This window comes from Apus apus, chromosome 25, assembly GCF_020740795.1.
Source record: "Apus apus isolate bApuApu2 chromosome 25, bApuApu2.pri.cur, whole genome shotgun sequence".
Taxonomy (NCBI): domain Eukaryota; kingdom Metazoa; phylum Chordata; class Aves; order Apodiformes; family Apodidae; genus Apus; species Apus apus.
In genome coordinates, this window is record NC_067306.1 from 4,899,672 (window position 1) to 4,923,803 (window position 24,132).

Here is a 24,132-nt window from a genome sequence, read left to right on the forward strand (position 1 = left end):
GGGCGGCTCCGGAGGCAGCGTCGCCTCTGAATGCGGGGAATGTTTTTGCAGCTGGAGTCGATTAGGGGCGGGCAGGGCGGGGGGGCGAGGGGGAAGTGAGTGAGTGTGTGTGTGTGTGTGTGTGTGTGTGTGTGTGTGTGTGTGTGTGTGTGTGTGTGTGTGGAGGGGCGAGGGGGAGGGGGAGGGGGTGGATGCAAGTAGGGTGCGATGGGGGGGTGTGCACGGGGGGTGTAAAGGGGGGTGCAAGGGGGGGGTGAAAGAAGGGGGTGGGGGTGTGCATGGGGGTGTGTGTGAAAGGGGGAGTGTAAGAAGGGGTGGGGGTGCGCAAAGGAGGGTGTAAAGTGGGGGGGGGTGCGTGCGAAGGAGGTGCATGGGGGTTGGGTGTGTACGGGGGGGTGCAAGGGGCTGTGCACAAGGGGGGTGTTTGTGCAAGGGGGGACTGTGTGGGGAAAGGGGAGAGGATGTGTGTGCAAGGGAGGTGCAAGGGGGGTGTGCACGAAGGGGGGTGCAATGAGGGGAATGTAAGAGGGAGTGTAAGGGGGGGGTCAGTGTGCGCAAGGTTTGCAAGGAGGGGGGGGTGTGCAGGGGGTGGGGGGGTGTTAACACGAGGGGTGTGGAAGGAGGAGAGTGTGTGCAAAGGAGGGGCGTGCAAGAGGAGTGTGGAATGGGGGTGCTGGGGGGTGTGCACGGAGGTGTGCGGGGGGGGGGTGGGAAGGGGAGTGTGTGTGTGTGAAAAGGGGGGGTGTGCAAGGGGGGGTGTGAACCAGGGAGCGTGTCTGTGTGGAAGGCGGTGCAAAGAGGGGGCATCAAGGGGGGTGTGCAAGGGGAGGCACTTGGGGGTGGGGGGCATGAAGGGGTGAGCGTGCGTGTGAGGGGGGACAAGGGCAGTGCATGTGCAAGGGGGGGCACGTGTGTGTAAGGGGGGGTGAGTACGATGAAGAGCAAGTGTGTGTGCAAGGGAAGATGTCAGCACACGTGTGCACACACGGGGGCACAGGGGAGTGTGTCAGGGCAGGTGTGTGAGGGGAGGTGTGTGCACACGCGTGTGCAGGCTGGGAACACACGTGGCACAGACGTGTGCTTGAGTGTGCAACGGGGTGTGCAGCCCCCAGGGCTGGGGGGCTCAGCACATACAGCACAGGCTGCACATGGGATGGCCACGTGTGTGCCCAGCCACGCGTGTGCAGGGGCTGCCTGGGGCTCCCCCTGGCACCTCCCCCCGCATCCTACTCCCCTGCACACGCGTGTGTCAGTGTCCCCACCAGCCCTGCTGGTGTGATGAGCTGGCCCGGCCTCAGCCCCCTGGGCAGCCACCAAGGCGGGGGGTGGGGGGTCAGTGGTGGCACCTGGGCCTGGGGACGGGGGCGTGATGGAGGGGGTGAGCCCGTGGACGTGCACACACGCGCACAGATCACGCACACGTGTCCCTCTCCACATGCCCCTGGTGATGGAGAGGAGGGAGGAGGAAGGGGGGGCGGCGGGAGGGGCTGCCCGGGGGGCCCCAGCTCCGGGGCAGCCTCCCCTGCTCCCTGCCGGGCCGGGAGGGGACACGTGCCGCCCCCGGCCGCGGGTCCCCAGGGCAGCCCCGGGGTCACCCACCCGGCCCCGCCGTTCACTCTGGTCCCTACTGACGGCGCCGGCTGAGCAGAGCCCCGCCCGGGCAGGGGGGGATTAAAGCCACCAGGTCCGTCCCTGCCCGGTCTGGGACAGGAGGAGCCCCCCCCAGACCCTGAACGGGTCCCCCCGGGTCCCCTCACAGACCCCGGGCTCCCCCTCCAGCCCCTCGCTGCCCCCGCGGGACCCCCCGGTGCCCCGCGGCCTCCCCAGCCACCCTGGGTCCCCCCGGAGCTCCCGGGGCCCCCCCAGGTCCCCCCCGGCCATGGCGGGGACCCTGAGCCCCGCACACGGGCCCCCGGCACCACGTGCCCCTCGGGCCACGCCCCCTCCCATGACCACGCCCCGTTCTCCGCCCACACACCACGCCCCCTTCCCCAGGACCACGCCCCCTTCACAACCCCCCCACCGGGACTACAGCTCCCGTCATGCCGCGGGGGAGGCGGAAGGGGCGTGGTCGGGCGCCGGGCCGCTTCCGGCCGCGGCGGTGCGGAGGGAAGCGAGGAGCGGCAAGATGGCGGCGGCGGCGGTGCTGGAGTTCCAGCGCGCGCAGTCCCTGCTCTCCACCGACCGCGAGGCCTCCATCGGCATCCTGCACTCCATAGGTGAGGCCCCGCCGCCCGCGCCCGGCCCGCCGCGCGCCCCGGGCCGCCCGCCGCCGCCCCCGCCCGCCGCCGCCGCCGCCTGCTGACTCACCGCGCCGGCCCCGCGGCCCCTCCAGCCGCTGCCCGCCCCGGGGACGGCGCCCAGCCCCGCCTGCAGCGCCCGCCGTGTCCCGCAGCCCCGGCCCCGCTCCTCCTCCCCGCTCAGCCGCGTCCCCGGCGCGGGCGGCGGCCGCCGGGAGCGGCGAGTCCCGGGGCCGGGCCGGCGGGAGCTGCCGGGGGCGCGGGGGGTGGTCGGGGGGGGGTTGCGGGCTGTGCCGAGGGAGGGGAGCTCCGCGGGAAGCGGCAGCTCTCGGTGTCCGCCCCGCCGTGCAGCCCCGGGGCCGGGCCGGGCTGCCCCGTCGGCTCCGCTTGCCCTGCGGGGCTGGCCCGGGCGGGCGGAGGTGCCGGAGGGGGTGTCGGTGCCAGGAGGCGGTTTGTGGGCGTCGTGTGGACCTCGCGGTGTGTCTGTGTCGGGGCAGAGCTCGGGAGCCGGGCTGGGGGAGCGGTTCGTGCCCCTCTGAAGCGGCGGCGGTGGCTGGGGGTGCCGTGAGCTGCCGTGACCCCCCGCGTGGGGCAGGTCCGTGTTACCGGGGCTCTGTGTGGGGCCTTGGCCCTGCGGCTGCTCCGCGGCCTCTCGAGCTGCTCGTCCCTCTGGGGGTGTGTCTGGTGAATCCGTAGTTGGTGCCCTCGGCCGGTCACACCCCCAGGGCTGCTGGGTCGGGACGCTGCCCCGCTCAGAACAAAGTTACTTCGGTTCGACACTCTTGGGGTTAAACTCCGGGGTCTGGGAGGTGCAGCCTGTGCTTGGGGTGGCATGGAGAGGTTCTGGTTCCCTCCCCAGAGCTGGGCAGTGGGGTTTGGCTTTCTTGGAGTAGAAGGTGGAGGAGCTCCCCTGCACAGGGGGTGCTGGGGGGGAGTACTGACCCGGGAGCAGGCAGCAGGAAGGGATGTCTTGTTTGCTGGGTGATTTCTATGGAATTGATGTCGTGCAAACACAGGTTTGGTGCTGCTGTGTGTCACTGGGCCTGTCTGTGTGCTCCAGGGCCAGCATTACTCACCTGAGGGTGATGATTAGATGGTCAGGTCAGTGTGGGAAGGAGGCCTGACTCCTGCAGCAGTGGTGCCTCTGGAGCAAAGAGGACAGACAAACCCCTTCACCCAGCTCCTCTTGTTCCTGCGCTCAGTTTTGACCACGAGATCACAACTTCTTGCCCACAGCAGCAAGGTCAGGAATCCCAATCCCAGGACACCCAGCCCCAGGAGTCCCATTAAACTTCCTTTATTTGGTGTTTTGGCTTCAGCAGGAGAGAGAATCTGTTGGGGGATGGGGATGTTTTTCAAATAAAACTTGGAACAGCTGGACAAGCTGTTGTTGATGAGACTAGTTCAAAACTTCACTTACAGCCCCTTTGGAAGATGGAGTTGTGTCTATCAGCTGGGTTAAAGCCTTGGTGAAACACAGACCAAGTGCTTCCCATAAACTGCATTTAAACTTCCCACACAATCTGCTTCCCAGCTCTCACAGGCCAGGCTGAATTCCCTGTTGCCTGTTAGAACAGGAACATGTTTTGATGCCTTTCCAGGAGCTGACCTAGTAATGATTGTCTTCTAACTGAGATGGCATTCAAGGTGACTTTCCCTCTCTTTTCTAGTGAAACGTGATGTCCAGGAAAATGACGAGGAGGCTGTGCAGGTCAAAGAGCAGAGCATCCTGGAGCTGGGGTCCCTTTTGGCCAAGACTGGGCAGGCAGAAGGTGAGCCTGAAATAAGTAACTGAGGTATGAGGTAAGGTCCAGCCCCAGGAATCCAGCCTCCCTCTTTAATGGAAGAGGAATAAGTGAGTTTTGGCAGATGTTCTTTTGGAGATGGGATGGAAACCAAAGAAGTAGATAATCAACATAGAATCATGGAATGGTTTGGGTTGGAAGGGACCTTAAAGACCATCCAGTTCCAAACCCCCTGCATGGGCAGTGACACCTTCCACCAGCCCAGGCTGCTCCAAGCCCCATCCAACCTGCCCTTCAACACTGCCAGGGATGGGGCAGCCACAGCTTCCCTGGGCAACCTGGGCCAGGCTCTCACCACCCTCACAGCAAAGAATTTCCTCCTCATGTCTCACCTCAATCTCCCTCTTCCAGTTTCCATCCATCCCCCTCATCCCATCCCTCCCTGCCCTTGTCCCAAGCCCCTCCCCAGCTTTCCTGGAGCCCCTTCAGGCACTGGAAGGTGCTCTAAGGTCTCCCTGGAGCCTTCTCTTCTCCAGGCTGAACACCCCAACTCTCCCAGCCTGTCTCCAGAGCAGAGCTGCTCCAGCCCTTGGATCATCTCTGTGGCCTTCTCTGGACCCTTGGCCCCTCACAGCTTGGAGATGTGCTAGTCCTGTGGAAGGACTGTCACCTTCCTTTTCTGTCCCCTGTGGAGGGTGGAGTGGACTGGTCGGGGGGAGACTCTGTCTTGTCTGGCCCAGGTGAAGTAGATCTCATCACTTTAGCTCCTGCTGGATACACAGTTTTAATTAGTGGAATTTGAGGTGTGGCAGTGGCTTGTTGGCTGTTCAAGAGACAATATCCCAGAGATGAAAGTGCTTGGGAACAATCCAGCTGGAGTTTGGTGGGGTTAGAAGGTTGGAGCTGCTGCCTGGCTGGGAGCATCAAGGGACCTGGAGTTTTTAGAGGATTCATCTGTAGTGAACTGCAGCCTTGGAGGGGGGGAGAAAGTGTCATTTGTATTGTTATTATCTGCTTGATAGAGGTTAAGGATTGAACTGGTAGATTAAATACTGTTGGTTTTTTTAGGACAGTCCTGGTTTTTTATAGCATTGCTTCAAACTGTGGGATTGGAATAACTCAGCTCAGGAATCCTGGTACATGATGTGTGAGCTTGTTGAAGCTCTTCCTCTGAGGATGAGCAGCAACTTCATTTTCCAGAACTGCTGCTCATCACTTCTCCAGAGCTGTCAATCACACCCCTTAACCAAGCAGTACATTTACTTAAGTAAAAAAATAAACCTAAAAATAGTTGGTAGGAAAGAGAAATTTCGATGGGAACTTTGAGCTCACACGTCTCAACGTGTCGTTTGTGAAACACACTGAGGTATTTTAGTTGTTGACTTGGAATCTGCTTTCTGGTGAGTTCTCAGGCAGCTGTTGAACAAGCCAATGGAAAGAGAAGTGCTGCAGTGTCTCTCTCATGTGTTTTTTTTCCTTTCTTTTCTTCTAAACCTTCTTTCCCATGTGGAAGAGCACACTAAAACTATGATGCAGTTGGTCCTGGGAAGCAGTGATGCACAGTGTGAAGGACCTTAGTGCTTAGGAGCTGATGGACCTCAGAGTCTGGCTGCCTTGAGGAGCCAGGAGGGCTGGAGCAGATCTCCTATGAGGAGAGTTACCTGCAGGGGCTCCAGGAAAGCTGGGGAGGGGCTTGGGACAAGGGCAGGGAGGGATGGGATGAGGGGGAATGGATGAAAACTGGAAGAGGGAGGTTGAGGTGAGACATGAGGAGGAAATTCTTTGCTGTGAGGGTGGTGAGAGCCTGGTCCAGGTTGCCCAGGGAAGCTGTGGCTGCCCCATCCCTGGCAGTGTTGAAGGGCAGGTTGGATGGGGCTTGGAGCAGCCTGGGCTGGTGGGAGGTGTCCCTGCCCATGCAGGGGGTTGGATCTAGATGATCTTTCAGGTCCCTTACAACCCAAACCATTCCCTGATTCTGTGATCCTTAGTTCCAGGACTCCAAGCTAAGGCTAGAGTGCAGTGACCTGATGAGAAGCAGACATGTTGCCTGTGGCCAGTGCACTGTTTTCACTTGTTTGTTGCTTCAGGGAAGAGCACAAGATTGAGCTGCTGGGCAGTCCCAGTGTTAATGCTTCATCTCTGCCTGGCCCCACAGGGTGCCCTGGAGCCCATCCCTGAGGTCCCATCCAGAGAAGGGATCCTGGAGAGTAACTCTGTGCATCACTGATGGGTTGGGACCTGCTGTCTGCTGCTGTCATGGTGGTTCCTTTACTCTTTGTGAAACCAAGGTGTTTAGGTATTAGGAAGAAATTGTCCATGAGGGCAGGAAGGCAGTGGGACAGGTTGCCCAGGGAGGTTTTGGCTGCCCCAGCCCTGGAGGTGTCCAAGGGCAGGTTGGATGGGGCTTGGAGCAACCTGGGCTGGTGGGAGGTGTCCCTGCTCATGCAGGGAGGTTGGATCTAGATGATCTTTGAGGTCCCTTCCAACCTTCACCATTCCATGATTCTTTGTCTTTGATAAAAATGTTTGAGATTTGCATCCATGAGTGCTCTGCAGAACAAAGGCATCATCTGCCACGTGGCAGTCAGGTCTTCCTTCTTGAGTAGAACTGTCTCAATCTTGGATATCACTAATCTCAAAGTACCTGCACCTCAGTTCTAGAAAAACCTGCTCATTTGTTCCCAGCCAGAGAGAAAGTAAAACTTGTATGAAATCTTAGGCAGGGCAGTCCTAGTGCCTTATTTGGTTCCCTGGAAAAAGTCTGAGTGGTTCATTGTAGCAAAAGTCACAATTTTTAGCCTGCACTTTGGAAAATCAGGCTCCTTGGAGGATCCAGGATGTACCTGACATAACTTCCATTTGTTCTAAAACTGCTCTTTCAGTTGTACAAAAATGTCAGCACAGCACCATGAGCAGCTGGATTGGGACACACTTGAGTTCCACTGGACAGTGCAAGAAACAAGTTGTCTCAGGCTTGATTAAACTTCTCAAAGAAGTTGATTAAACTTCTAAAAGAAGTAGATTGGAAAAATAAAACCACCTGGAATATTTTGGAGATACTATTAAGATGTTCTTAGGACAATTATTTTGCGTTGCAGCCAAATGACACGTGGGAGAAACCTGGTTCTCAACTGATTTTATTAGAATCCTCCCAAACTGAAGTTCTGCTGATGTTCCTCTCTTTACTAATTGATATAAACTTGATTAGTCTCTTCTTTTAGTTCTTATTCTGACACCAGTTGGGTACAGAGTTGGGTTATGGTTGGACTCAATCATCTTCAAGGTCTTTTCCAACCATAATGATTCTTTCATTCTGTGATATTGAAGGTTTCTGAGATACTTGTTAAAGGTTTTGTTTTGAGGTGTTTGTTTGTTGTTTTGTTTTTTTTTACTGTCAACTCTTGTAAACCTGTTAATGCAAGACCTGGGTGATGTTTAAATGAGACTTAAAATTCTGGGGCAAATAAGCCACAATTCCAGGGTAGGACGCTCCAGGGCAGCACTGAACTGTGCTGAGCTGATCCAAGGATTGTCTTCTGACTGTAACCAGACATGGCACCAGCCTGGCCTGGTGGCCACGTGAGATTTGTCACAGGAGAAGAGTTGTCACAGATTGTCAGGGCTTGGAAGGGACCTCTGGAGATCATCCAGTCCAACCCCTGCCAGAGCAGGGTCACCCAGAGCAGAGGTTGCATAGGATGGTGTCCAGGAGGGTTGGGAATGTCTCCAGGGATGGAGACTCCACCAGCTCCCTGGGCAGCCTGTCCCAGGGCTCTGCCACCCTCCCAGCAAAGAAGTTTGTCCTCATGTTCAGCTTGACCCTCCTGGGCTCCAGGTTGTGCCCATTGCCCCTTGTCCTGTCACTGGGCACCATTAAAAAAAGCCTGGCCTGGCCTCCTGCACCCACCCTTGATGTGTTGGTGAGATCCCCCCTCAGCCTTCTCCAGGCTAAAAAGACCCTCAGCCTTTCCTTGTAAGAGAGGTCTTCTAGTCCCCTCAGCATCTCAGTGCCCTGGGCTGGACTCTCTCCAGCAGCTCCTTGTCCTTCTGGAACTGGGCAGCCCAGCACTGGGCCCAGTTCTCCAGCTGGGGCCTCCCCAGGGCAGAGAAGAGGGGCAGGAGAACCTCCCTGACCTGCTGGCCACGCTCCCCTTGCTGCCCCCAGGAGGGCATTGGCCTTCTTGGCCACCAGGGCACATTGTTGGCTCCTGTTCAGCCTGTTGGCCACCAGGTCCTTTCCACAGAGCTGCTTTGAGCTCCTGCTGTGCAGCTCCAACGTGTCACTCCCTTCTGCTTCCACGGGTCCCAAAACTGCTGAGACATTGAGTGGCACATTCCTGCACTTTGTGGGAATGACATTTTAGGGTATTTTCCGATAAATAAAGACTTATTTTTCACTTATCACTATAAACTCATCAGGAGACTAGTAGAACCAGAAACCTGGCTGAGTAAGGTAAGATCTAATTAGGTGAGGTGGGTAGGTGTTGTTAGAACATGGGATGTCTGCAGCAGGGTGTATCTCACTCTCTAGAGCCAGCTGGAGATGGCAGGTGAGAACCTCAAGCTGCCACTAGAAAAATATTTAAACTAGAAACTCCATTGCCCAAATTACAGAAAAATCTCCAAGTATTTAGCAGCTGGTTTTGTGTTCAAAATGTGCCCGAGGCAAATGTGGTTACACGTGGTGTCGTGATCGGGCGGGGGGTGTGGGAGTGAATCGTGGAATGCCAGGTTGGAAGGGACCTCAAAGATCAAGGAGTGGAGCCCAACTGTCACCTTTGCCAGTCCCTTGCTTACTACAAGGTGTCCCTTTGGTGACATTTATTGTTCTTCTCATAAATGACCATAGAATCATATCATAGAATCCCAGACTGGTTTGAGTGGGAAGGGACCTTAAAGATGATCCAGTCCCACCCCCTGCATGGGCAGGGACACCTCCCACCAGCCCAGGCTGCTCCAAGCCCCATCCAACCTGCCCTTCAACACTGCCAGGGCTGGGGCAGCCACAGCTTCCCTGGGCAGCCTGGGCCAGTGTCTCACCACCATGTTAATGGGTGATAATGAAGTTGAGATGTTGTTGTTGAGAGGCTGCTCGTAAAACGTTGGTGTAGTTAACACGGCCATGTGTGGATGTATCAGGTGCTCCAGCTGCAGTGTAACTCCTGGCTGTGTGTAGCTGAGTTTCAGGGTTTGTTTTTCCTTGCATCCAGAGCTGGGAGGACTCCTCAAGTACGTCAGGCCCTTCCTGAACTCCATCAGCAAGGCCAAGGCTGCCCGGCTGGTCCGTTCCCTGCTCGACCTCTTCCTTGACATGGAGGCAGCCACAGGACAGGAGGTGAGATTTCACTTTCAGCACTCTGTTCCTCAAAAGCCTGTAACACCATTATCTGACCTACTTTGCTACACACTGAAGGAATTATTCATGTCAGGAAATGATCATTTATTTGGATATATTCTATTAATAAAACATTATCTAATTTCATTCGCTCCTAACCGTGTTTTTCTGCCAGGCTCTTCCTGCTGCAGGTTTGGAGTAACTCTGACCCAGGGTGTTTTTCTTAGGGGTGTGTTGCTTGCTGATAGATGTACAGTATTAGTAGTGGTTTGTGGGGTGGTTAGTGATGGGGGACAAGAGGTGAGAGGTGCTGACCTGTCTGGGGAGCGGGGTCTGGTGGGGAGGCGGGGACAGTGTGTGATGGGACAGAGCTGGAGCTGGGAGTGCCCAGGGTCTGTTCAGGAGATGATAGGATTACATCATAGAATGGTTTGGGTTGAAAGGGACCTTAAATATTATCCAGTCCCACCCCCTGCATGGGCTGGGACACCTCCCACCAGCCCAGGTTTCTCCATCCAACCTGCCCTTCAACACTGCCAGGGATGGGGCAGCCACAGCTTCCCTGGGCAACCTGGGCCAGGGTCTCACCAGCCTCACAGCAAAGAATTTCCTCCTCATGTCTCACCTCAATCTCCCCTCTTCCAGTTTTCATCCATCCCCCTCATCCCATCCCTCCCTGCCCTTGTCCCAAGTCCCTCCCCAGCTTTCCTGGAGCCCCTTCAGGCACTGGAAGCTGCTCTAAGGTCTCCCTGGAGCCTTCTCTTCTCCAGGCTGAACACCCCAACTCTCCCAGCCTGGCTCCAGAGCAGAGCTGCTCCAGCCCTGGGATCATCTCTGTGACTCTCTTCTACTTTAAATTCTGTAAGTCAGAAAGGAGAGGGTCAGAGATGGTGAGTGTTAATTAGTATCTTTCACCTGGAGACATGGAGGTTGAAGGACACTGGGATGTCTTACTATCCAGAAGGCTTCTGAGGCATGAAAGTTAATTCTGAAGTGAGAATGGAAAAAGTTTTGCAATTATTAAGAGTAAACTACTTCACTGGATGAAATTATCCACTAGAAAGCCCATTCATTCTGAGCCTCAGGATTTACTCCATTCTCATTAGATCCCTAGAGTATGGGTTTTTTTTGTTTTGTTTTTTTGTTTTTTTTTCTGTCCATGTGCCTTGGTGGTTATGTGGGAAAGAGAGGAGGACAAGAGCAACATGGAAATGGTCAGGAGCCCCTTAAAAGCAGTGTTGACCTGCAGTGTTGTAGGTTGTACTGACACACCAAAGATGGGAAGAGGGGGTAGGGAGGGTCTCAGTAACAGGTTAGTCACAAAATCACAGTGTTGGGGTTGGAAGAGACATCTGGAGATCACCCAGTGCAACCCCTGCCAGAGCAGGATCCCCTAGAGCAGATCCCACAGGAACACATCCAGGAGGCTAGGAATGTCTCCAGGGATGGAGACTCCACCAGCTCCCTGGGCAGCCTGTCCCAGGGCTCTGCCACCCTCACAGCAAAGAAGTTTATCCTCATGTTCAGCTTGACCCTCCTGGGCTCCAGGTTGTGCCCATTGCCCCTTGTCCTGTCACTGGGCACCACTGGGAAGAGCCTGGCCCATCCTGCTGGCACCCATCCTTGATGTGTTGATAAGCACAGATAAGATCCCCCCCTCAGCCTTCTCCTCTCCAGACTAAAAAGACCCAAGTCCCTCAGCCTTTCCTCATAAGAGAAATGTTCTAGTCCCCTCATCATCTACATAGCCCTTCGCTGTCTCCTCACCAGCAGCTCCTTGTCCTTCTGGAACTGGGCAGCCCAGCACTGGGCCCAGTTCTCCAGCTGGGGCCTCCCCAGGGCAGAGCAGAGGGGCAGGAGAACCTCCCTGACCTGCTGGCCACGCTCCCTTTGATGCCCCCAGGAGGGCATTGGCCTTCTTGGCCACCAGGGCACATTGTTGGCTCCTGGTCAGCCTGTTGGCCACCAGGACTCCAAGGTCCTTCTCCCCAGAGCTGCTCTCCAGCAGGTCACCCCCAGACCTGTACTGGTGCATGTCCTTTGTTAAGGACAAAGCCCACCTAACACTGTCCTCACAGTGACTGACACAGGCAGGTGCCATTCTCATTAGCCAAATTAGTGCAGAACTATCATCTTTTGGGTCAGGTAACCTACCAAATGCTCTTGGTGTGCAGATCAGTTCTCATGTTCCTGTCCATGGGGTCAGACAGAATCTTTAGCCCCTCTTCTTTGACATGAGGTTAAGGGAAGCGGGGTGGGATGTGCAGGTGAGATGGGAACCCCTGAAAGGGTCAGGGGAAAGTGAGGGGCTTCAGATGTCTTCTAAAGGTGACTTGATGTAAATGACAGTGTTTGGATGCCACCCAAAAGGTGGCATTTTATGTCAGGGGAAGAACTGGGAGTTACAGTGATGGCAAGAGAGCCCAGTGAGTCAGAACATCCATTTTGAGGCTTATTTAGGGGCAAAACCCAAAACCTTAAGGAATGATGACACCTGCCCTGAGACGTTCTTGCTGCAGCAATTCTAAACACTTCAATGTCTCATTCAGAGGGACATTTGCTTCCTCGGGGTGATGTATATTGAGAGGACTCCCAGGAGTTCCATAAAGCAATGAAATGAGAGGTTTCTCCAGCTCCTGATGCTCCAGCTATTGCTGCGCAGTAAAATGTGGCTTCGGAATGGCTTGTCATAAATTGTCTCCATTTATTAAGCAGTGACAAAGGGCTGACAAGTCCTGAAGTGTGGAACAGGTACAGAGCTGCTCTGAAAAGAGCTGTCATCCAGAGATCTTGGGAAAAGGCATTCCTGAGCCTAGCACCCCGGGATCATAGAGCCACAGACTGGTTTGGGTTGGAAGGGACCTGAAAGATCATCTAGATCCAACCCCCTGCATGGGCAGGGACACCTCCCACCAGCCCAGGTTGCTCCAAGCCCCATCCAACCTGCCCTTCAACACTGCCAGGGCTGGGGCAGCCACAGCTTCCCTGGGCAACCTGGGCCAGGGTCTCACCACCCTCACAACAGAGAATTTCCTCCTCATGTCTCACATCTCCTCTTTTCCAATTTTAATCCACCCCCCCTTGTCCTCTCACTACAAGCCCTTGTAAAAAGTCCTTACTTATGTAGCATAATACTGGGAATGTGGTTCCAAAGTGCAGGAAATCTAGGAAATAGAATATTAGAATATGCAGCACAATTTAGCTGTTCTGTATGATTTTGTGTGACATTTCTGTGACTTTCAACTCTGGTGTCAACATGATACACCCTGAGAGGTTGAAGCGTATCATGAGTCCTTGCTGAAAGAAGTCACTTCACCTTCCCCTGTGGGCTGCAGTTCTCATCCATGGTGAGCTTCACTTTGCCCTGGTAATATTCAGGTTGTTCAGAGATTTGGGGTAGGTGCTAAGGATGAAGCTTAATCACCAGGTTGATTTTAAAGCAGAGCTAATGCAATATGGAGCAGTGCTGGAGTGACTTCTGGAGGTTCAGGCTTTGTTGTCTTTTCGTTGCTTTGTGTGACATGACTGAACTTCCTGCTGTTCTGAGAGGGGCAGCAGAAGGTTTGACCAATTTCTTTCTGCTCCCTTGAAGGTTGACCTGTGTTTAGAGTGTATTGAATGGGCCAAATCAGAGAAGAGGACTTTCCTACGCCAGGCTCTGGAGGTAGGTTACACCATGGATCCCAAACCTGGGTGATAATGACTTCCCTTTATCAGATTCAATACCTCTAAAATCAGGGAGTTTATAGTGTGGTGTCCAGATCTTGGTGCATGTAATGGATGGGTGATGGCACTAAAGTTAGTGACTCTTCTGGAGTAGACACAATTTTACCCCTTGTGTTGAAACTCACCAGTCTCCCAAGTGGTAGATCTTGCAGAATTGACCTATATAATGTAATTAACACCAACTAATTTTCTGAAGTTTGTGCAGATAAGAAGATAAAGTTTGATTTTACCAAATAAACCTGTCCCACCTTTCTCTGGCTTCCCTCACAGCAGTTCCTTTTCTGTTCTCCAGGCCAGGCTGGTCTCTTTGTACTTCGATACCAAGAGGTACCAGGAAGCGCTGCAGCTGGGTGAGTCTCCCACTAGGTGGTGGTAGCAGTTCTGAGCTTTGGTCTTGAGGCTGACAAGGGACATGATCAACTATCTCATGGTCCTTGATCAGTTCTGTAGGGTTTAGGCGTTCATTTCTCAGTGCTGTACCAGTTCTGCCACCTTTTGCCATAGCTTGAAAGATCTTTGTTCTCACCATTTGTTCATTTCAAATCATTTTGGAAGCAAAGAGGAGCTGTGTCCAGTTGAAGGCCATCAGGTCTGGGTCCTGCTGGAGTGCAGTATGCTGCTGTGGTTGGAGAAGCTGGGAGGCACCAGGTTTCTTCAGTGTGCTCAAATAAAAGCAGTAGTAATGGCAGGGACTGGCAAAGCCCTAAGGATGTAATTAGACAAACTCCTGAAGTAATGTAAAGGCTTCAGGAATCTGCTTCTGCCCCACCTGAGGAGTGGGAATGAGCAGTGTGAGCTCTGCTGCAAGGCAGAGGGAAGCAGGGCATCCTCCACAGCCCAGCTCCCCTCAGAGCTTTGCAGAGCCTCCTTTCTCAGATGGCTACGGCAGCATCAGCTCGGGCTGGAGCTGGTCAGAGGGTGTTTGTACAGACTGTGCCACCCCCCAGGCACGGGGTGAGCAGGGCTGGGGATGGCAGGAGCATGTGTCACCTCCAGAGTCACCTGGGTGACTTGGATCTGATCAGATGCAAGTCCTGATCAGTGCTCTGATATGTGGAATTTAACATCAGGTTAGAATTAGTTTGCATGAGGATGTGTAGTGAACTCAGGTTTAAGCTGCTCAGAGGCTGCACTCCACAGCTCTGCTTAATGAACTTAATCACTTGGATGGTGGTGGTGCAGCTGAGGGAGGCTTGTACCTGCAGGGCAGCTTCTGTGAGCTCTGCTGGGATGTGTGCACTGGCATTTCTGTGTGGTGGCCAAGACGTGGTCATGTCTGTGGCTTCAGGGAGCAGGTGCAAGCAGGGGGTGTCCATGGGGTGTTTCTAGGGAGGGGCTTTTCTCTTCCACCTGATTGTGCAGTTTCAACTTTGTTTTTCAGCTTCTGAGCACAGCAAGTGAGGATGAGGTTTTCACCTCTGCTTGCCCTAACCTCTGTAGTTTGTAGCAGGGGGAAGGAAGAGAAAAAAAGGTTCCCTCTGAGGCTGGCCCTTTTGTCCTCAGGAGTCTTTAATGTGGCAGTTCATCTAGGCACCTCTGGCTGGCCATTCCTGCCTCCTAAATGTGATCTGTAGATGCCCTGTGCTTAAAGCATTCCTTCCTCACCCTGTATTCTTAGGAGTTGCTTGAAGCTCCTCAGGTCTCCCCTCAGGGGAATGATGGAGAACAGACGTGAGCTGTGAGTGGTGAATCATGGTGTCATCTGGGCAGGGGTACCAGAGTGACCACCTGAGCTGCACAACCCAGCCCTGACTTTCTGCTGAGTGTCTGCAGCCCATGGTGAGGTGGCAGAGACACACTGTCCATGGACCCAAGTGTTCTCATTGCCCTCGTCCACTGCTAACTCAGAACTGCTTTGTTCTTCTCCATAGATTCATAGAATGGTTTGGGTGGGAAGGGACCTTAAAGATCACCTAGATCTAACCCCCTGCATGGGCAGGGACACCTCCCACCAGCCCAGGCTGCTCCAAGCCCCATCCAACCTGCCCTTCAACACTGCCAGGGATGGGGCAGCCACAGCTTCCCTGGGCAACCTGGGCCAGGCTCTCACCACCCTCACAGCCAAGAATTCCCTCCTCATGTCTCACCTCAATCTCCCTCTTCCAGTTTTCATCCATCCCCCTCATCCCATCCCTCCCTGCCCTTGTTCCAAGCCCCTCCCTAGCTTTCCTGGAGCCCCTTCAGGCACTCCCCAAAACCTTCTCTTCTCCAGCTGTGGACTGACACTTGCCTACTATTATTTCCTCCTCTATTCCTTCTTGGAAGAGCAGGTTATTCCAGCACTGCTGGGGGCAAGAAGGGTGTCATCTGGAAAGACTTGGGTTGTGTAGCAGTTGATGGCAGGTGCAGGTTACAAAGTTTCTTGTTCTTCCCTGCTCCCAGGCTCCCAGCTCCTTCGGGAATTGAAAAAGATGGATGACAAGGCGTTGCTGGTGGAAGTGCAGCTGCTGGAAAGCAAGACTTACCATGCCCTGAGCAACCTGCCAAAAGCAAGAGCAGCCTTAACCTCTGCACGGACCACAGCCAATGCCATCTACTGCCCACCCAAGCTGCAGGCAGCCTTAGACATGCAGTCAGGTAAAGCCCTTTAGGAGAAGGGGAGCCCCTAGGGTTTGTTACAAGGCATCATTTAACTGACACTTCTTCTTTCCTGAGGGATTCCTAGAAAATTATGTTAGATGGGACCTCAAGATACCCACAAGGTTGCTCAGCTGCCTCAAGGCAGGATCAGCTAGAGTTACTTTGCTCCTGACAGATGTTTTTTCAGCCCATTTTTGAAAGCCTGCAGTGGTGGAGGGTCCATAACCTCCCTGGACACTACAGCATTTCACCATGTAGTGTAACTGTGTCTTTGTCCCTGAACTGCCCCCAGCTTGTTCTTTCTTAACATGTCCCCTTAAGACAGAGCTTGGATGTTCTTCTGATAGTAATAAGGTAAAGGGGGCACAGAGGAAAGGATTCCCTTGGCTGAAGTACCAGATAGAGCATGGGGCAACCAAACAGGATCCCAGGCTGGTTTGGGTTGGAGGGACCTAAAGATCATCTAGATCCAACCGCCCTGCATGGGCAGGGACACCTCCCACCAGCCCAGGCTGCTCCAAGCCCCATCCAACCTGCCCTTCAACACTTCCAGGTCCCACTTCCTCTGTCCTCTTCCAGCCACATTCCAAATGAACTCTGATGCCTGCCTGTTTGCTCTGTCCACAGGGATCATCCATGCAGCAGAAGAGAAGGACTGGAAAACAGCCTACTCGTATTTTTATGAAGCATTTGAGGGATACGATTCAATTGACAGCCCAAAAGCCATCACTGCTCTGAAATACATGTTGCTGTGCAAAATCATGCTGAACATGTAGGTGGCAAAGGGTCCCATGAAGAATTCTGCTGGGGTTGAAATGCTTTCTGTTTGTGAGACTCTTAAACTGGTCAGAGAACTCGAGCAGCCAAGCTTTACTGGTTGTCTCTCTTTATGACCCAATTTATGCTTCTGATCCAGTTTCACTTGGATTGTAGTCATTTGGTATCAGTTGGGAATTTCTGAGGCACACTCAGGTGGAAGCTGTGCTGGTCAGTAACTGTTCTCTTCCTTTCTCTAGCCCAGAAGATGTGCAGGCCTTGGTGAGTGGGAAGCTTGCCCTGCGATATGCAGGAAGACAGGTATGGAAACTGAGTCCTTTCTCCCTTCCTCTTATCCCTAAGAATATTGTGTTATTCTTTTTATCAAATATTTGGTCTTTTTGGTACCAAAATACCCTTCACTTCTGAATGAGCCTCAGAACTGATTCAATTACTGTAAGTAATGACCAGAAGTCAGTGGCCTTCAAAGGGAATACAGTGATTTTCACAGCCTGAGGATCTGACTTGCTCACTTTATTTGCTCTGGTTTTTTCCCTCCCTGTTTTCTTCCTGAGCCACTCGGTGTCTTAAGCCACCAGGTCCTTGTGCCCAACCCTCTCCAACTGCTCTGCAGCCCTGGAGCTGATGGATTTAAATCTGGTTTATCCCTGTTTTTTCACTTGTGTTGTAGCAAGTCCTGAAAAGCCTTTGGCAGCAGCATAGCTGAGCAGCTTGAGACCTAGATGAGTGTGAGGTGAGAGCCAAGCAGCTGGGGGGTTGTTAAACCAACTGTTACTCTGACACCTTGACGTGCCAGTCTGGGAGTGCCAACCCTGTGTGAAACCTGGGAGTGCTTCTGGAAAGTACAGGCCAAAATCTCTGCCCTAGTGAGGCCACATCTGGAGTGTTGTGTCCAGTTCTGGGCTCCCCAGTTCAAGAGGGACAGGGATTGACTGGAATGAGTCCAACTGGGGCTATGAGGATGATGAAGGGACTAGAACATGTCATACAAGGAAAGGCTGAGAGACCTGGGGCTGGTTAGTCTGGAGAAGACTTGAGAGGAGATCTTAGTAATGTCTATAAATATCTGAAGGGGGGTATCAGGAATGGTCCAGTCTCTGTTCAGTGGTGCCTGTGACAGGATGAGAGGAAACGGCACCAAGTGGCAACACAGGAAGTTCCACCTTAAGATGAGGAGAAACTTCTTTATTTATGAGGGTGATGGCCAGCATCCTGGCTGGTACCAGCCATGGTATGGCCAGCAGGAGCAGGGCAGGGATTGTCCCCTGTGCTGGCACTGGTGGGGCCAGACCTGGAATGCTGGGGTCAGTTCTGGGCCCCTGGGGACAAGAAGGACCTGGAGGGGCTGGAGCGTGTCCAGGGAAGGGCAAGGGAGCTGGGGAAGGGGCTGGAGCACAAGGGTGAGGAGGAGCAGCTGAGGGAGCTGGGGGTGTCCAGCCTGGAGACAAGGAGGCTGAGGGGAGACCTCATTGCTCTCTGCAACTACCTGACAGGAGGTTATGGTGAGGGGGGGGGTTGGCCCCCTCTGCCAAGTGGAGAATGACAGGCCCAGAGGGAATGTCCTGAAGTTGGGCCAGTGAAGGTTCAGCCTGGATGTTGGGAAGGATTTCTGTGCCCAAAGAGTGGTCAGGCCCTGGGTTTAGATTTGGTACTTCAGGACATGCCCTTGTGGCCAAGGTTGTGTTGTGGTTTTGTTTTTGTCTGGGTTTTCTGGGGTTGATGGTTGGACTGGGTGATCTTAGAGGTCCTTTCCAACCATGACCGTTCTGTCATTCTGGTGCTGCTGCATCCCCTTTCCCCTGAGTGACAGCTGGGTCAGAGGCTCCTTTTCAGAGCAGGAGGGCAGGTTTCCATGGAGGAAAGCTCAGCTGTTCCCTGTGCTGTCTCCCAGGCCAGCAGGGATCCCAAATTCCAGCAGCAGCTGTGGAAACTGAGCTTAGGGAGCAGGAAGAAAGCGGGCAGCCTGGGGGACAGCTCGGTGGCAGGGATGGTGGCAGCAGCCTGGGCCTTGTGCACTGTGGCCACAGGGCTGTCCTGCTTGTCTTGTACCACTGGGGTGCTGTTCTAGGAATGCTGCTGTTCAGTCTGATACAAACATGGCAGTTTGCTTATGGCTGAGTCTTTGTTTCAGCAGCTGTGGGGCAGAGAAGATCCACTTTGTGCTGCTGAGTCCTACAGGGTGTCTGTAGGACTCAGCGTGGCCCTGAAGGGCGGCAACGCAGCTCAAGGGCTGAAAAATGGCACTAAAGTGCCAAAATGTTCCTTCCAAATGGTATCAAACTCACCCCCCCAACCTGCAACCTGATAGGAACTGCAGCTGGTGTCCCCAAACCTTGCAGAACTTGAGGTCTTTGTTTCCAGGAGGTTGATTTCACGCCGTGTGCTGCAGCTGTTCTGCTTGTGCTCCTTGGGAGCAGCTGTTCCTGCTCTGCCTGTGTGGAGGGAACACTGACATGGCTTTGTGGCACAGGGGACATTCCTGCTTTGCTTCTTCAGCACGTTTGCAGGATACTTCACCCTTGAGGGGAGAGTGCAGGGAAAATAACCTGCTCTGGTTTTGTTCCCTCTGCAGACAGAAGCACTAAAATGTGTGGCACAGGCCAGCAAGAACCGGTCGCTGGCAGACTTTGAAAAGGTGAGTCAAGAGACAGAAAATGGGGCCTGGCTGGACAAAACGTTGTTGTGGAAAGTTGGAGGAGCTGCTGCATCCCACAGCAGGAAACCACACAAACATTGCTAGAAAGCAGCAGTGCATTGAGCAAATAGCTCACACTGACCAGCCAGTTTAGTTTTCGCTGCATGGGGAGTAATAATTTGCTTGAAATTAGGGTTTTCCTTTGGTTTTTGGAGAGTGAACTCAGAAGCAGTTTCCTGTACCTCTGGTGCTGTTCACTGGGGTGTGTTTCTTCCTAAAATTTTCCCTGACTTCAGCAAGAACACCCCAGAGATAACAGAGGGGATTCCCATGGCAGGGAACAATCCTGTCATGCCATCTCCTGAGTGCAAACCAGAGATGCTGAGCTCCAGCAGGGTACAGATAAAAAGTGCTTGGTGCATGTGCTTGAAAGCCTGCTGGCATCTCCTGGCCTGTTAGCAAAGTTATGGCAGTGGAATTAACCACTGGCACTTTGCTGGGCAGGGAGGGAAGACTCCTCCTTTCTTGGAGGGCTTTGAGGACAGGGAGACTTGGTGCTACCTGAATTATTTGCTGCTGCTGTGTCTCTGCAGGCTCTGACAGACTATAAAGTGGAGCTCAGGGACGACCCCATCATCAACACTCACCTGGCTAAGCTCTATGATAATTTATTGGAACAGAATCTGATCAGAGTCATTGAACCCTTCTCCAGAGTACAGGTAAATGTTTCCAGCCTGCACACCAACGTGCTGGCACCTCTGTCCCCTGCCCTTGGGGGCTGAGGGGTGTGTTCCACACAGATGGAAGATACATAATTCCTCTGAGCTGCACAGCTCTTCCAGAGCTCAGGGTTCAGCTGAAAAATGCTAAGGAAGGGGCTGAGGGAAGCTTTAGAAAACCACTTTCCAGAGCACTTTCCACTGCTTCATGTGTACGTGCTGCAGGGTGGCCATGGTTTCAGCAGTAAAGGTGACAGTGTTTGGCTTTTGAGGGCTCTGGCAGGGGTTGAGTAAAGCTGCCATAATCTTGGAGAAGAAATGTGATTTCATGTTGCAGAATGCAATGGCTTTAGGTTTCAAGTCCCATCTTCAGTGAAAAATGGACATGAAATCTGAAGGGCATGAAGCTGCAAAGCTGAGAGGCCACTGGAGATTTTTAGGCCAGAGCCCCCAACACCTCCAGGTTGTGTGTCAAATGGGCAGCTAAAGGTTGACTTCACTCTCTTGGTCTCTCTTGTAGATTGAGCACATATCCAGCCTCATCAAGCTATCAAAGGTAAGAACTTGGCTACTCAGCAGAGGGCAAAGGAATTGAGGTCAAAGGGCATTTTGCCACTGGGAGGCAAAGCTGGGCCGTTCAGCCTGACAGATCAGCTCTGCAGTGTTTACTGGCAAATCCTACTCTGGGGAGCTTGACTGTCACACTGATGGTTTCCAGGAGCTGTGGGACTGGCTTCCTCTGCCCTGGGCTTTGCTGGGGCATCATCTCCCTTCTCATAGGTTTTCCTGCCTGTCTTAGCACTTGCTTTTCCTTGGAGACAGAGTTTGCTGTCATAACAGCTCATGTCGTGACCACCTCAGTCTTCCTCATTGACCTGCATTTAATCCTCCTGAGCCTGCTCAGAGGAAACTTTTAGACCCTTAAGGTACAGGACCCAGGTGATCACTTGGAATTTTCCTCAGGGATGTGTATCTCACATGGACTGTGGCAATAATTGCTGTACAGATAATCCCAACCACACTCAGTTGGAGGAATACCCACCGCAGTCCCAGCCAGTTGCATCCCAAAGTGCTTTTGTCCTGGGTTGGCATTAAGGTCAGAGGTCTGAAAATGTACTGAGCTTGACCTTTATGGTCATGGCATCATCTCTCCTCCTTTTCTGTCTGTGCAGTCTTGTCCTTCACCAGTCCTTGGTGTTTCAGTTGGAGGAGAAGCTGGGCTGCAGTTGTGTCCTAACTGCAGCTGTGTCCTCTGCCCAGAGAGCAGAGGAGGAGCTGAGTGGGGCCCTTTCCTGGTGCTGAAAAGGGCTCAGCCTGGTGCTGAGTGGATTAAATGAAGCTTGGCCAAAACTTAACTAAACACTCCCTGAACCAAGCTGGAATGCTGCAGAACCCCTGATGAGTGAGGCCTGTATGAAGTCACAGAGACAGTGTCCTCTGTAGGGCAAGAGGGTGAGACATCCTTGTGCTCCTGTCGTGAAAAGCTACTGGTTAATTTATGATGTCATCTTAAATGTCTGGTGGTATCAAAGCAGTGTGCAGAGATCTGTCCTGACACCATGTTCAGTGGGAGCTCCTGGAGAGAGGCCAGAAGAGGCCACGGGGATGATCCCAGGGCTGGAGCAGCTCTGCTCTGGTGCCAGGCTGGGAGAGCTGGGGTGTTCAGCCTGGAGAAGAGAAGGCTCCAGGGAGACCTTAGAGCAGCTTCCAGTGCCTGAAGGGGCTCCAGGAAAGCTGGGGAGGGGCTTGGGACAAGGGCAGGGAGGGATGGGATGAGGGGGATGGATGAAAACTGGAAGAGGGAGACTGAGGTGAGACATGAGGAGGGAATTCTTGGCTGGGAGGGTGGTGAGAGCCTGGCCCAGGTTGCCCAGGGAAGCTGTGGCTGCCCCATCCCTGGCAGTGTTGAAGGGCAGGTTGGATGGGGCTTGGAGCAGCCTGGGCTGGTGGGAGGTGTCCCTGCCCATGCAGGGGGTGGGACTGGATGGGCTTTAATGTCCCTTCCAACCCAAACCATTCTGTGAATCTATAAAGACCTGCTTTGAATCAGTGCTTATGTCCCACAGGCCTGTGGAGCGTGGGGCAGTCAAATTCCCGTTTCTTCCTGTAGTTCTGGGAGACTTTTAATTTCTCTGCTTCATTTTCAGGCCGAGGTAGAAAGGAAACTGTCACAGATGATCTTGGACAAGAAATTTCACGGTGAGTTCATCCACGCTTCAGTCTGGGGTGCCTTGCTACCCATAGCCAGGCTGGGTGTGACCAAGCTTGTGGGGTGACTCCTCTTTATCCCAGAACCTTTGAATCCTCAGTGTCCTCCTCAGGATGCTCTGCTTGGGGCAGCAGGTTAACAGGACTTGGTGCTGGGGCTGTTATTGCTCTGTTGCACAAAGGTTGTTCCTGTTGCCCCATCTGCCTTTGTTGAGCTCAAGGCTTAATTTCTTTCAAATCAGGACCCCCATTTAAGCCCTTATTTGCTGCTACTGCACCCAAGGGCAGTTGTGGGACCTGCTGGTGAACCTGGTGGTCCAGCAAGGATGGGCTCTTCTGCCCTGGAGTTTGCTGGAGGGTGTGATCACCTCTCCTGGATAATTCATGTCATGAGCTTTTTGTGGGCACCACCACAGCACAATGAGTTGTTTTGGGTTTGTCTGAGAGCACAGGAGGCTGCTTCTCCATTAAGCCCTGAAGGAAGCAGCTCTGCTCTTGTTTACATTGTCCCCAGCGTGGGTTTAGAAAAACCCTCTTGATCTGGCTGAGCAAGACGAATGGCTGGAAGCAGCAGGTTGGGTAGAGAATAGCTCAGAAATGACAGAGCCCAGCTGGCACCTGGAAGGAGTTTAATTATAAACTGGCTTTTTAAAACTTCCTCCAGTGTTGTGCTGAGCCATCCTGCTGGGCACAAGGGCCTTCAGGAGGGAGGGAGCTGTCAGGGAATGTGCAGGCATAAGCATCTCCTGGATGGCTTCTCAAGCTCCTCTCCAGGATGCTTTTTCTGGTGTTTTCTGGGTAACAACTGCTAATGCAGTCCAGACAAAATCCAGTTCAGCACGTGAACCCCCTCCAAAACCTGACAGGAGGTTGTGCTGAGGAGGGGTTGGCCTCATCTGCCAAGTGGAGAATGACAGGACTAGAGGAAATGGCCTGAAGCTGGGCCAGGGGAGGTTCAGACTGGATATTGGGAGGGATTTCTGTGCCCAGAGAGTGGTGAGGCCCTGGAAGAGTCTGCTCAGGGAGCTGGTGGAGTCATCAGCCCTGGAGGGCTTCAAGCAATGTATTCAAGGGGAGATTTAGGTGAGACATGAGGAGTAAATTCTTTGCTGTGAGGGTGGTGAGAGCCTGGCCCAGGTTGCCCAGGGAAGCTGTGGCTGCCCCATCCCTGGCAGTGTTGAAGGGCAGGTTGGATGGGGCTTGGAGCAGCCTGGGCTGGTGGGAGGTGTCCCTGCCCATGCAGGGGGTGGGACTGGATGGTCTCTGAGGTTCCTCCAACCCGAACAATCCCATGATTATATGGAACATGCAGATGTGGCACTTCAGGCCATGCTTCAGGGGACAGGGTGGGTTTTTCCTGGCTTGATGGTGGGACTTGGGTGTTCTTAGAGGTCTTTTCCAGCCATGACAATCCTGTCATTCTGTGAAACCCAGCCCAGCTGCTCAGATCCCATAATTCCTGCTCTCAGGAAGACGGGATGTGTGGAGTGCCAGGCTGGTGACCACAGCCCTGTGTCCCACAGGCATCCTTGACCAAGGTGAGGGAGTCCTGATCATCTTCGACGAACCCCCCGTAGACAAAACTTATGAAGCCGCCCTCGAGACCATCCAGAACATGAGCAAAGTAGTGGATTCACTCTACAACAAAGCCAAGAAGTTGACATAGGTGAGCAGAGGAGGCTGGAGGTGGCAGCTGCTCCAGACCCATCCCTCCTCCCAGCCCAAGGTGCAGTTTTGTGTCCTTGAGCCTGGTTTTTCCCTCCTGGATTGACGTGGCTCTGTTTTCTCTTTGCAGAGTTGAATTTGCTAACTGTCCTTTGGAGAGTGTGTGTGGCAGGAGAGTGAAACCTTTGGGAAATTGTTAGGAGACCTTTTTTTTTGTTTGTTTGGTTTTTTTTGTTTGTTTCTCTTCTCCCCCCTCCCCCCCCCCCTTTGTTCTACTTTTCACTGGGAAAGTTTTTAACCTTCCTCATCCAGTGCATCCTGTGTTCCATACGATGCTGTTCCAGTTTCCATGTAACCTTTACTGGCTGAACTTTGTATCTTTTTTTTTTTTTTTGGGGTGGGAGGGGGGGTTGGAAAATCTTGTTTAAACCAAGAGGGTATTCTAAATAAAAGGAAAAAGGCTTACACTACCTAAACATGTGCTTTCCACTTCCTGAGGGGT

At 53.5% G+C, this 24,132-nt stretch overlaps 1 protein-coding gene across 1 annotated transcript; it reads left to right on the forward strand.

Annotated features, from left to right (window-relative positions):
• Window positions 1–2,084: 2,084 nt before the first annotated feature.
• On the forward strand, window positions 2,085–24,100 carry PSMD11 (proteasome 26S subunit, non-ATPase 11). Its single transcript, XM_051640403.1, has 14 exons — window positions 2,085–2,219; window positions 3,911–4,012; window positions 9,196–9,320; window positions 12,913–12,984; window positions 13,339–13,396; window positions 15,429–15,623; window positions 16,254–16,398; window positions 16,643–16,703; window positions 18,976–19,038; window positions 19,632–19,757; window positions 20,278–20,313; window positions 21,905–21,956; window positions 23,489–23,631; window positions 23,761–24,100. The coding sequence occupies exons 1-13, from the start codon at window positions 2,129–2,131 to the stop codon at window positions 23,629–23,631; spliced, it is 1,269 nt and encodes a 422-aa protein (XP_051496363.1). The 5' UTR covers window positions 2,085–2,128; the 3' UTR covers window positions 23,761–24,100.
• The last annotated feature ends 32 nt before the right edge of the window (window positions 24,101–24,132 follow it).